Source organism: Sorex araneus, chromosome 5 (genome assembly GCF_027595985.1).
Source record: "Sorex araneus isolate mSorAra2 chromosome 5, mSorAra2.pri, whole genome shotgun sequence".
NCBI classification, from domain to species: Eukaryota; Metazoa; Chordata; class Mammalia; order Eulipotyphla; family Soricidae; genus Sorex; species Sorex araneus.
In genome coordinates, this window is record NC_073306.1 from 173,947,930 (window position 1) to 173,961,245 (window position 13,316).

The window sequence follows — 13,316 nt, forward strand, 5'->3', positions numbered from 1 at the left end:
AGCTACTCCAGTCCTCTGGTAGAACTGTAGCACTGTCATCCCGTTGTTCATAGATTTGCTCGAGCAGGCACCGGTAACATCTCCATTGTGAGACTTGTTGTTACTGTTTTTGGCATATTGAATACGCCACGGGTAGCTTGCCAGGCTCTGCCGTGTGGGTGGGATACTCTCGGTCCCTTGCCGGGCTGTCCGAGAGGAATGGAGGAATCAAACCCAGCTTGGGCACATGCAAGGCAAACGCCCTACCCGCTGTGCTATCGCTCTAGTCCATCCTCAGGTAGGAAACATATTTATTCTTTAGCTAATGCTCTTTTTTTCTTATTAGATCCTTTGAGATGTTGTAATAGAGAAAGGAGAGGACTTTCTCCTTCCCTGCCACTGTCAAGATCAAATAGATTTTTGATGGTGGATAGTTCTCATTCAAAAAAACTCAGATAAAAATTTAATTCATTTCTACTGATTCTATCATGGAAATTGGTTTTAAATGATTCTTCCTTCTCCCAACTCTCCTCTTATCCTCTTGATTTGGGAAAGTAGCGAAATGCGATTTAGCAGTCATTTTTACCCTCAGTGATTTGTATATGATTTCACAATGTGTCTATTTGCTAAATTCCATTGTACAGAGTTAATCATTCTTAGTTTTCCCCCTCTCAAAGCTAAAATTCCAATATTCATTAGTTAATTGGCATCTTTTTATTTTGTTTGGAGGCCCTATCCTCGTGGTTCTCTGGAGCTGTTCCTTGTCCAGCTCTTGGAGGTTGCCCCTGCTGATGACTGGGGACAGACCGTGTGGTATTAGGGATCAAGGCCAGGCCCCCTACATACAAAGCATGTATTTCAGCCATGTGTTTTCAGCTACCTCTGTGTCTCCTTAATTGCCCATCTCCTAGGAGGGTGTGAGACACTTGTACTAAGTATATCTTATGGGTACTTTACACAACTAACATGGTTATGGTGGACAGAGTCATTGACCTCAATGGCGTATTTAGCATACGGTTTTATGGTTTGGTTTGTTTTCTAGCAAGTACAGAATCCATACATGTAATAATCCCTAGAGCACAGAAAAATGGACCTGGCGTTTTGTGGTATCCTATTAGATTCGGGATGCTCTCCACTCAGATTCCTAATGATGTGCCTTGTCACAAATTCTTGTTGGAGGGCCTTGTAGGAAGTGTCTGTTGTTACAAGTTGAAGCACAGACTTCTGGACAGATTTCTTATCCAGGTACCATTGATAGGCTTGGCCTCTTAGTAAGAAAAGGAGTAGCTTTTGTATCTTGTTTTATCCTTCCTCTTTTACCTGGTATTTCCAACTGCCTTTGTCTTTTGTCATCTGGCTTTGTATTGAGAAACACAGCCCAAAGCTTCTCAAAAGTACATCATAAAACCGATGGAACAAGAGAAGATTTCTTGGTGACTTTTGGTTATGTCATTCCTAATACCCTTCCCCAGACTGAAAGTCAATTGAAAACTCTATAGCCCTCCTATTTGCTAGATAGTAGTTAGGAAACACACCATGTCATCTAGGCCACAACTCCAAAATCTTCTGTGTGACTTATTTGGTTTGATTATATCTTTTGAAAATAATAAATAATCCCATTTATGTATATTCTTGAGATTTTCTATTTCAAGTAGTATTGAGAGGGGCTGGAGCGATAGCACAGCAGGTAGGGCATGCAGCCAACCCGGGTTCGATTCCCAGCATCCCAGATGGTCCCCTGAGCACCACCAGGAGTAATTCCTGAGCGGAGAGCCATGAGTAACCCCTGTGCATCACCAAGTGTGACCCAAAAAGCAAAAAAATAAGAAAGAAGAAGAAGAAGAAGAAGAAGCATTGAGAGGGCCAAAGAAATAGCTCAAAGGACTGGACTGGAGTCCATGTGTCATATATGCAAGGCCTCTCAGGCTTGACCCAGCACTGCCTGAATCACCAAAGAGCCCTGGTGCCTACTTCACTGCCAGGGCCACACAGCACCACATCCTCAGGCCAGAGAACCATCAGGCCCACAAAATTAGGCTGATGACCATCAGGACTGGTCCTCAGGCTCCCAAGCACCGTTTAGCAGGTCCCTCCTGAAAAAGAAGTATATTTAGTTATCACTTGACTTCTAGTATAATGCAATATTTATTCATCTAAATGCCACGCTTTAGCTTAAAAACACAATATTGATACTATAAGTCACGATACCTTAATAACAACTTCCAACTGGAAAACAATAAAATCAAATTTCATTTTTGTCCACGTGAGTCCCCAAATGTTCCCTTTTTGGAAAACAGTTAAAGCCATAAAGGTGGGACCATTTTTCACACAAGAAACCAATGGTAAAAAGCAGAGAAAGTGAAGAGGCAGGCTGTGCTCTGATGTTCCTCGAGTTTCTATTAGCTGAGTTGAATGAAGGTCGTCAGGAAGCAGAGAGAGAGGAATTTGAACCTTGAGACTTCATTCAGAATTGAGCTGAACCTGCTTCTGGCAGTGCTTGTGATTGAGAAGTTTAATACGTGAACAAGGTTCCTGCTATCTCCAAACTAATCCTTGGGTTGAATTCTGCAGAGCTCATTACTAACATTTCCTGGCATTAGAGAAGACATTCCAGGAGAACTCAGGGACTGGGTCAGAAAAACAAAGTTCATTACAATGACTTGACAAGTGTGGGAATTGGGTATTATGACTGTCACACCAAAATCTTATTGCCATTCTTAATAGTCTTAGCAGAGTCCAGCCTACATGCAGTCAGGGACTCCTCTGGTGGAAAGATTTTATTTTGCACAGTGTCAGAGGGTAGCCAAGATGAAAGGAACACAAAGTACCAGTTGAGTCCACGTTGTTGGAGAGAAAGGGGCAGGCTCTTCCATCATGCTTTCTGCATTTCCATCATCTCACCCTCTGCATTTCTCTGCTTTGACGTTCTGTTTATCTGTTCCCCTTCCTACAACCTGATTTTTCTGGTGCTGTCGGGGCCTGGATCAAATTGACAGAAACCAGGGCCAAACAAAAGAGGTCAAGTCCACTGTGAACTGTTTTCCCGGGGCTCGGCGGAGTGGTGCTGCAGAGGGTCTCCAGAAGGTGCCAGATCTTTGCAAGGATGACCTGGCACGGCGCAGACTTCAGGCCCGCCTGGACCCTCCCCGAGAAGCTCTATGCTTTATCACTGCGTCCACCATCACAGAAGCTGACTTGGAGACTTGGGAGAGGCTGAAAGTGTCAGAGAAACCCAGGTGTGTCTGTAGTCCCCTGGGTCCCCTGATTGAGAAATGACGGAACATTGAAGCCATACAGTGCTTCTTCCTCCCTGTCAGTTTAAAAAGGACCCTGGTCTGGAAAGAAATGACTCTCAAGATGCAGAGTCTTTTCTAAATTGTTGAACATATTCCTATTAAACTTTACAGACCATGTGGACAGTAACGTCCTCTTTAATTCAAATGACTGATATGCTGGTAGGTTTAACTATAAGGATTTTAAACTTGATTTATTTTAGGGGATTTTTTGTGAGGTGGGGAAAGCATTGCCCGGCAATGCTCAGGGATTATTCCTGGATCTGCACTCAGGAATCACTCCTGGAGTTCCTCGAGGGACCCTATGGTTGCCGCGTGGGGGGATTGAACCCAGGTTTGCCGCGTGCAAGGCTAGTATCTTACCTGCTGTATCACTCAGGCTCCCAAACTTGATTTAAACAAAAAAAAACTCCACAAATTTTATTTGATTATTATTTGCAGATGGATGACTTGGAACACTCCTGATGGTGCTCTAGGCTCCATATAATGTAGGAGACAGAACCCAAACCTCTCATATGCAAAGCAGGCACTCAGTCCTTTGAACTACCTCTCAGGCCCTTAACCTTGATTTTTAAATAAATCTGATTATTTTATAGTGCCTGTTTTCTTATGCCAGCATATATGATTTTGGAAATGATCATTTGAATGTATGGCTCTAGAAGCCAAAGCATTCTTTTCACAGGCAAGATTAGTCTTTCTTTGCTTCATTACTGGAAAAAACGTTCTGTTCTAACTACACAAATAGTTTTCATGTGTCTGGTGCTTTAAACAAACACACACACATACACACACACACATACACACACAACTCTTGGGCTCCACGTTGCCTTAGAAACCTTTAGAATTTATCTCCGGTTCTAACTAGGGATGGAGCTGTTGAACACATCAGTGCCCCTGAGCCCTTGCCAGAAATTAAAGCAGAAACTGCCCTCCATGATGATCTCGCTGGCCGCAAAGCCCAGGCTTACAAGAAGGCTTCCGGCCCCAGGCAGAAGTTTGTGCACTTTGGACCAGTGACAGAAATAGACCAGCAGACATGGCAGCGGCTCAGCATTGGCAAGGCTGGGCCCAGGAAGAAGGTGAAAGTCATCAGTTCTGACAGCCCGAGTCAAACTGGCTCGGGGTCGCCTGCATCGGAGGTAACGCGCGGCTTCGAGGAGGACCCGATGCACCACCCACAAACCGACCACAGGTATTTGTTGCCCCGCTGAGAGCCGCATGAGAGGCGCTGCTGCTTTCCAAGCCTGCTGGAGCCCGTGGAAGGAACCCTCCGTGGAGGACGTGGTTTTCAGAGGCGCTTTTGCTGAACTCTGCTGCTGCCGCCCACCTGGCAGGGAAGCGCGTGCAAGACATTAACACAGGATGCTTTGCCCTGCGGTCCAAAGGAAACCTGTTGCTGCGTGCACCATGCCCAGGGGACTCAGGTCCAGGCTGTGATGGCACCAGAGAGGAAAGGGGGCGGGAAAAAGCTGCAGTTGGGGGGTTTCAGAGACGCATGGGGATATAGAGTAAAAGAGTGCGACTGAAAAATCCCTAAGAAATAATGCTATGAGGGTTTGGGGGGGTTTACTTTAGCGGGGGGGGGGGGGGATAGGAGTCCACTTCTGGTGGTCCTAGGGAACTTATTCTGGCTCCGTGCTCTGGGTTGCTCCCAACTGCGCTCAGGGGACCTTGCAATACCAGGGGTTGAACCCAGGCCTCCTGCATGCAAAGCGTGTGCTGAGTGCATTGAGCTGCCTCTTGGACCCCCCCTTTGAGTGTCTGACCAGCGCTGAATGCCCGTGGCGACAGAGCCATGCCAGCCCTCTTTGATTTTTCTCTGGTCTGGGCAGGCAGGAGTTTCCATTCCACTATGCCAATCCGAGTGGGTTATCCTCACTAACCTGCTTCTAGAATAAGAGCCAGCTGGCTACCAGCCCGTCAGCATCAATGACCCCCATAACTCTTCCTCCTCTTCTCTCTCGCCACCGCTGCCCCCTTGATTCTCAGCAGAAAAGGGAATTCGGATGTAGATGACTGTTGCGAAAGGGGCTCCTGGCTGGCTTCTGTGTCCGAGTCCCAGGAAGTCCCTGACTGCAGGGTGAGCAGGGCCCCGAGGAAGACAGAGGACGGTGAGCAGCCAGGTTTCTTCCCCGAGGATCAGGCCCGGGGTGTGAATCCCGCCCTGACGGGTAAAGCACTTCTCTCTGGCTTTAGCCGCATCCGAGCAGCTGCCACGGAGTAGCATGGAGGAGCACGAAGAAGAAGCTGCTCGAAGAGATCCTGAGGTGCCGCCCGAAGCTGAGAGAGCTAGGGAGCACGGCCAGCCACTGTGAGCACCTCGCTTGCCTGCCCGGGTGTGCCGGCCCTGCTGTGTGTGGCTGTCATGTGCGCCCGCAAGCAGCTTTGAGCTGCAGGATATCCCTGCTGCTGCTCCCGGATCCAGCATGGAGTGAGGTGACTTTCGAGGGGTATAATTAGCCGCAGCCCGGCTCCAATGCCCGAGCCTCAAGAGGTGGTCACCTTTGCATGGGGCTGCGTGCTGGCCAGATTTCACTCTCAGGAACCCTGGGCCCTCCAAAGGGAGCTTTGCACAGGTGTAAGTCCCAGCTGCATGATGGAGGCCCGCCGTGTGCCGATGCGTGCTCTGCCCCCAGGGGCCTTGGCTTCTTGTGTCTTGACATAATGCCTGTGAGAGACATTGCTGGAAATATCTTTCCCAGGAAGTGGCCTTTGTCTGACAGGACTGAATATGGTCTGCATAGTTGTTGTTTTGAGCATGGGACACTCAAGAGTGAAATCATGCCGTTTGCGGCACCCTGGTTGGAACTGGAAGCTATCAGGTTGCGTGAAGGAAGCCAGAAGAAGAAAGACAAACACAGGATAATCTCTATCTTATATCTGTAGTATATGGAATACTGGATGGGGAAATGTGCTACAGTGAAAGGGGATGCCTCAATCACCCTTGACCCCAGTGTTTAGAGAGGAGAAAAAACTAGAAAGAAATCAAGGGTGGGGGTAGGTAGAGAACTGGAAGTAATAGTGAACAGGCATCAGGGCTTCCCTAACGCCGGTGAGTGGTACAGCCATCTGCCCAAAACACGGACTCGGCAAAACTGAAAACATAAGATCTCAGCTGCAACCATGGAAACTTTGTAATGTGCCTGTCCAGCTGACAGGTGGGGATTGTGATGGGAATGGACTATGGGAACACTGGTAGAGCTAAGTTGACACTGGTGGTGGGATTGGTGTTGAAATATTATACATCTAAAACTCAACTAACCGACACTTTGTAAATCAGAGTTCTTGTTTAAAAGTTTTTTTTAAAAATAACAGGACACTTGGGGCTGGAGCGATAGCACAGTGGGTAGGGCATTTGCCTTGCACACAGCCAACTCCGGTTCGATTCCCAGCATCCTATATGGTCCCCCAAGCACCGCCAGGAATAATTCCTGAGTGCATGAGCCAGGAGTAACCCCTGTGCATCACTGGGTGTGACCCAAAAAGCAAAAAAATAAAATAAAGTAAAGGCACTTAGGAGGATCGCCGCTCCTGCAGGGAATATGAACTGAAAAGTCACAGAAAGTTGAGGATTCCCCTAGAGGATGGACAGAAACAAGAATGTCTCTCTGATACTTTGGATCTATCTAATCCAAAGTTCCTTCTGCTTCCATTTGCAAAGCACCAGGTTATAGTGGCACCTGCCAAGGATTCAGCAATGAGGGAAGTCGGAAGATGACCCCATGCCCTCACCACGTTGTTTCTCCAGACTGCCCGTGAGACGTGCTGTGAGTAGGTCATTTCAGCACTAGGACACTTCAAGGTCACTCACCTGCTAATGTAGTGGAAATGGACTAAAATGAGCCCAGTCTGCCAGGAAAGTGTTTTTTGTTTTGTTATGTTATGTTTGCATGTAAGCAGGTACAGAAACACTAGCTGAGCTGTGGATTTTTTCACTGTTCAACATTCTTTCCGATTCATCCTCTGGACAGACTAAATGGAAAGCTCCCATTTCTTCTATCACTCCTAGTAAAGGATCTTTCCAGCTCATTTCGGATCCTTCGGCATCCAGTGGGGACTTTCTCACCCCCTTGATTTTATTCTGATTCCTGGAGGTTCAAAGAAGATATAATTGACCTGCAAAACTATCATTTTCTTTCATTTCATAATTAATAGTGCTTTCTAGAAGTGGAAAACAAATTTCTGGTCCAGGCTCTGACTTGATTTTAAATGAGAAAGGAGTAGGGAAATAGTAACCCTGAGCCTTATGGTTTGATTTCGGTTAATATATGTTGATAGACGGTTTAAGTGGTAAGTGACAGAGGATTGGTATTCCTGTCCCCATACACTTCCCAGAGCCCCGATATGTTGTGTCCTGTGTGGGTATCGTTAGGAAGCAAGTAAGAAAAAAACGTAAAGAAGGAAATAAGGCCTTGGGGTTGCCTCCTGGACAAACTGGGTACTCTCCCATTTACTGATGCCTCACACAACCTTATATAAAAATTTTTAATCATTACAGATAAGGTAATGTATTTTCAATGATGTTGACATTTATGGTCTTGATGTACACAGTGACCTACCCTCATCAACACAAATGTACCCAGACTCCCCCTCACCACCACTAATGTACCCAACCCCCCCCACCCACTCCACATCCATGTCACACTGCATCCAACTATTCCTCACATAATCTTTGAGAGGGAGAATTTTCACTTGTATTTTACAGGTAGGGCACTGAGGCTTCTGTCTACCCATTGGTCACTTCAGATCTAAGATTTAATGCGTGGTGTTTGAGTCGCTAGCCACAATCCCGATGCAATCAGGGCCTTACTGGATCCTAGCAGAGTTCTTGGCTTCTGATCAATGAATTCCCTGCCCTTCTCTCTGCCCTCTCTTGGTGATTCAGCACAAGTCATTTCTAGGCTGATGAGAGTGAACCACTAGTTGGAGCACAAAGAGACAACATCAGAAGCCTAGTGTGATGGCAGGTGCCTGAGAAGCTCAAGTTCCCTCTCAGCAAATGTTTATTGAGTTAGTGCAGGTGTGAATCACTATGCCCGGGAACAGGGGATCCCTCAAGTGAGCAGTAAAACCCTTTCCTCCTCTCCATTCAAATAAAGCTTCTGCTGCATATGGAAACATATAACAGTAGTGATTGATCCTGATGCACTTTATTAGTATTAGGAGTCACAACTGATAGGTGAATGGCATGTTCCCTTATCTTTCTGAATATGCCTACCCTCGCACTTCGACTTGTTTCAATTGCTTTCTGTGTGTGGCAAGTGCTTAATGCCAATTTCGATGTGTCTGGCCAATGTTGTACCTAAATGTCTATTGACACACCTATGTTACATTTTTAAAAAATCTCTTTATTAGTGATTTCTTGAGCTTCCCTTTCCTTCTTATATTAAGAACAACTGGGAAAGTTATTTGAAGTCCAAGTTCTAATTATCTCCTCTTTAACAACAGAGGCCATCTGCTTAAATCGGTGACTTTTAAAGCTGACCAGTTTATCTGAAAGGAACTTCCTTAAAATCCATAAATTTATACTAGAGGCTTATAGCAAATGGAGGTTCTCATCGGTGGTGGCGCTGTTCTTTCCTTTTCACTCTCAGAATATCCAGTAAGACTTCAGTGAGTTCTTGTTGCAAGTCTGGTCTGGTCACTATTTAGGGAAACTGGAAAAAAAAATTCTGCCCCTCATGAGCTGACATTCTCGTGTAACTTTGCATTGCTTAGCAAAGATGTTGGTGAAGTGTGGTTAACTCTGTGTGAAGAAGCAGTTTATACTCAAACATATCGTCAGTGCCACATAGCTGAGCCTCAGAAACAAAATGTGGCAAAGAAACCAGACTCAGGGCTGGGGAGATAGTTCCTCGGCAGGAATGCGTGCTTGGCATGCTGAAGGTATGGGTTCGAACCCAGAATTTCATGATCCCCTGTCAGGTCCCCCAAGCACAGAGTAGCCCCTGAGCACCTCCTGGTATGACGTACAAACAAAACAAAGCCATACTTGGAAGAATACATACTTGTCGGCCCATTTATGCCATACCAAGCACACAACACCAGTATCTGTGGGTGTGTGGTTTGGGAAAACCCTTAGGGTTATCTGTCTGTGGTAGTAAACTTTCTAATGAAGCATTGATCTAAATTTCAAATAGAGATATTAAACCACATACCAATTCTTAATGGATTATTTCCAGGTTAACCATTGTTCAGAGTAGCTTCTCTGCTCTTTCCAGGCGTAATTTAGAAAGCACTATATTTGAATAAGTCTGTCCCTGGAGGTTTATTCATTACCCTTGACACATTGATCCATGCTTCAGAATTAACTATTGTTGCATTCTTTCTTGATGTGAATGAAGCCATTGGGTTTTTTTGCCTCAGTGTAGTAGTGGTTGCGGGGAATTGAGTGCCTCAGATTAAACTTTAGCACCTTCTGAAGCTGTCTGTCTACTGGAGAAATTCAAACTGTGTATTAGTGCCCAAAGAAAGCCATCCACAAATCCCTTTCCTCATCTTCCTTTGAGCCATTCCTACAGAGATCTCGGGCTTTGCATGCTGGAGCTGCCTTCATTGTGAACAAAAAGAACCAAGAATAAATGCAGACTGTTTGACAATGAAAAAGAATGAAAAAAGCATGAACCAAGGGTGTTCATGTGTACATCATGTGTTCTGGTTTCTCTACGATAATAGGAAGAGATCTTTAAAAAATTGCTCTTTTCCCCATAAACTGTTATGAAACTGAACATGGGACCAAGTAATTTTTGCTGACAACCCCAAAATTAACTTTATTGGAAACTGAAAGCAGGTCATATTTTCTTCACTCAAATAATTCTTTGTCCACCATCAGAGTGCAGAAATGAACCGCCTTTCAGGGTCTAGGTAAGCCAGAACCTTCTGCTAAAAAAATAGTCATTTATGAGAGCTACCTTTTTAAAAATTCTGCTTAAAATATTCTTTAAAAATGTGCTTGTCATGTTCTAATTTATTTTCTAATTTAGTTGTTTATTGTGCATATTTAAACTTAAAGAACCTATATCATAGAGCATATAGCTTTGTAATTCTGAATGATCAGAAGATCATAAAAGATGTGTGTGTGTGTGTGTGTGTGTGTGTGTGTGTGTGTGTGTGTGTGGTTTCTTCAAGTTATGGAATATCACCCCAGTCTGGTTTTGATTAAGACTGCCAGTTTTCTAGGAATTGTGGTTTTTGTCACATGCATGTGGAAGGCCTTGGTTGGGGTTCTGGCTGGAGTTCTGGTTTGTTTTCAGAAAAGTGCAGAAATGCTTTTTGATGTCATGTGTGCAAAAGCATTAACACATCAGGGAGAGGGTCAGTAAGTGTGTGCTGGTGTGTGGAGTGTCCATTACAGCCTATGACTGCCACAAGATAGGCATAAACAGTTAACTGTGTGTGAATGCCGGCAATCCAGGTTTGATTTGAAACCGCCATCTCTAAACATGCTGGGCTGCACCAAAGCCTTTGTACGCTTATATGGGATGCTTTGTTCCTTTGTGAATAGCATGGGGGATTATTTTCACATCTCTTCTGGATTTTAATATGAATTTTGCATCCTTTAGAAATGCTAACACTTTTTTTTTTCATTTTCAGCTATTCACAGACTTGCTAATTGTGTAAAGATATTTCTCTTACAGTATAATCAGCAAAAAAAAGTAAAAATAAAAAGTTCGGCGCACATATGTGTATTTATTTCACCAGTAGTTTTTATTTCCAGCTTGGTTATGGTGTGAACCTTGTCTCTTGCCATTACTCTAATTTTGTATTTGGTCTTGTAGATACGGTCCAAGAACTCCTGTGTCTGATGACGCAGAGTAAGTTGTCTTGTATTCATAGGAATACATTACTTACCAGCCTAAACTGCATGCTTCTACTGACCACTAATTGAAATGCAATTGATAAAACATTGACCTGACTAGCTAACCAACTTTGGCAGAATGCACTTGAAGTTGGAATGCAGAACATGTGTTCTGGGCAGGAGAGAGGAATAGAAAAGCAACTTAAGCATGATTCTAACATGCAGCTGCCGCTTAAAACTTAACCAGTTGCTTTTCATAGAAGGGGCGTGTTCCAGTGGATGCTGGTATGGGTTGAATGTAAGTCCCCTTCTGAACCCTGGAATGGCTAAAACATTATTCTGCATTTCTTCTTCTTTTTTTCTTTTATTTTTAACTAAGAACTTTATATTTTTATTTATTTATTGGTTTGGGGGGCCACACCCAGCAATGCTCAGGGGTTAGTTCTGGTGCTACATTCAGGAATTCTGGCAGTGCTCAGGGGAATATATGGGATGGCCAGATTTGAACCTGGGTCAGCTATGTGCAAGCCAAGCACCCGACCCACTGTAATCTCCTCCAACCCCTCACCTTTTCTTCTTGGTAGGTTTGGACCTAGAGTTAACAAGGAAACAGTCATTCTCCTAGCCACATTTTTTTTCTGAATTGAGAAAAAAAAATACGAACCCACTAATTATAGATTCAGAGGCCCAAATTCCTGCCAGGTTGGAGTAAACTGTGGACTGCCAGAGATCTCAGCATTGGGGCTTTGTTTGAGCTGCGTGGCAAAGCAAGAGGTCAAGCTCTGAAACACGGCCAGTGCTTTGTCCCCTGTTGCCTGGTTCCATTCCTCTCAGAGGTCCAGTCCCCATCCCACAACTCACATCAAATTTCAAGAAAAATCCACAGCCTCTTCTTTGGACTGCATTAACTCCCTGTCAGAAATGTTTGCCCAGACACAGTATACTGGAAACTAGGGCCTATATTTGCTCTAGGGCCTGCAGCCTGGCTTGGCTTGGAGTATTTGTCACGGTCACGGTCACCGTCATCCCATTCATTGTTCATCGATTTGCTCGAGCGGGCACCAGTAATGTCTCCATTGTAAGACTTACTGTTACTGTTTTTGGCATATCGAATACGCCACGGGAGCTTGCCAGGCTCTGTATTTTAATAAATCCAACTTCTGGGCTGGAGAGATAGTACATTGGGTAGTGTGCTTGCCTGGCATGCAACTAAGCCACATTCCATCCCCAGCACCACATATGGTCTCTCCAACCTTGCCAGGAGTGAGCTGTGAGCCCAGAGCCAGGAGTAAACACTGAGCATCACCAGTTGTGGTGTGTCCGTGTTCTTGGTCAAACTGGCCTTGAGTAGTGTCCTTGTAGTTCGAAGCAGCCTAACCCTCCAGCCTTGGACACAGGCTTGTGACGTATCCTCTAGGCTGGCATTATGGCCTGACTGATAAAACATTCAGGTGGCAGAAGCAAATTCTGCCCGAGCTCCACAGACTGCCTGGAGTTAAGGCGTCTCTAAAATTGGTCCATGGTGATTCCTTTCAAATTCCACCATGGTGAGAGTCCACAGTTACTGAAAGGATCATTGTATCCAGTGGATGGGAATTCAGATTTGGTGAGGTTTTTGGTTAGGGGCCACACCTGGTGGTTCTCCAGGGACCATGGGGTGCTGGGGACTAAGAAGGACCTCATGCATGCAAACCATGTGTGCGTGCACTCAGCCAGTTGAATTATCTCCCCTGCCCCACACGAGGAAGATTTTTGAGTTTTGCTTCTACCTGAGTCTAAAACCTTACCCACAGGAAAAGTGAACTTTATTCATTTATAGAGTCTGAGAAGGGCACTTCCTGCTGTGCTTTACAGTTACGAAAAACTGCCTTACTCGCTAAGAAAGGTAAAAGGAGCATCTTTCCCTCTGAGGTCTTAATCTCGAAAAATCCAAAATGCTGCCTTCCTGTTTGGAGTAGACACAATTTACGTGAAACCAAGTGGGGAAACAAAATGGAAAATGTGCCTATCTGGAGTTTATTTTTAAAACAGAAACATAGAATATGTTTATTCCCTCGCCGCCCCCCCCCTCCGCCTCGCTTTCCCAAACCCTTTCAGGGCAATTATTGGCACAGGCTCTATTTATTCATAATTGACACATTCTTAAAATACAGCCCCAATCAAAACAAGATGTGCCCTTTAAGAAAATGCAGGTCCGGGGCAGACCTACCACACAGGCAAACAGAAATTTCCGCCTCCTGGCCGCC

General features: G+C 45.0%; 1 protein-coding gene across 13 annotated transcripts in view; it reads left to right on the forward strand.

The window, feature by feature from the left end:
- The window catches only part of LIMCH1 (LIM and calponin homology domains 1), a 367,764-nt gene that overhangs the window by 288,991 nt on the left and 65,457 nt on the right, over nt 1-13,316 (forward strand). For 9 of the 13 annotated variants that reach the window (XM_055140738.1, XM_055140740.1, XM_055140745.1 and 6 more), the window contains one exon: nt 11,051-11,086. The exons of the other annotated variants lie outside the window; for them this stretch is intronic. In XM_055140738.1, coding sequence (XP_054996713.1) covers nt 11,051-11,086 — 36 coding nt within the window. The remainder of the gene's footprint in view (nt 1-11,050; nt 11,087-13,316) is intronic. 13 annotated transcript variants of the gene reach the window in all.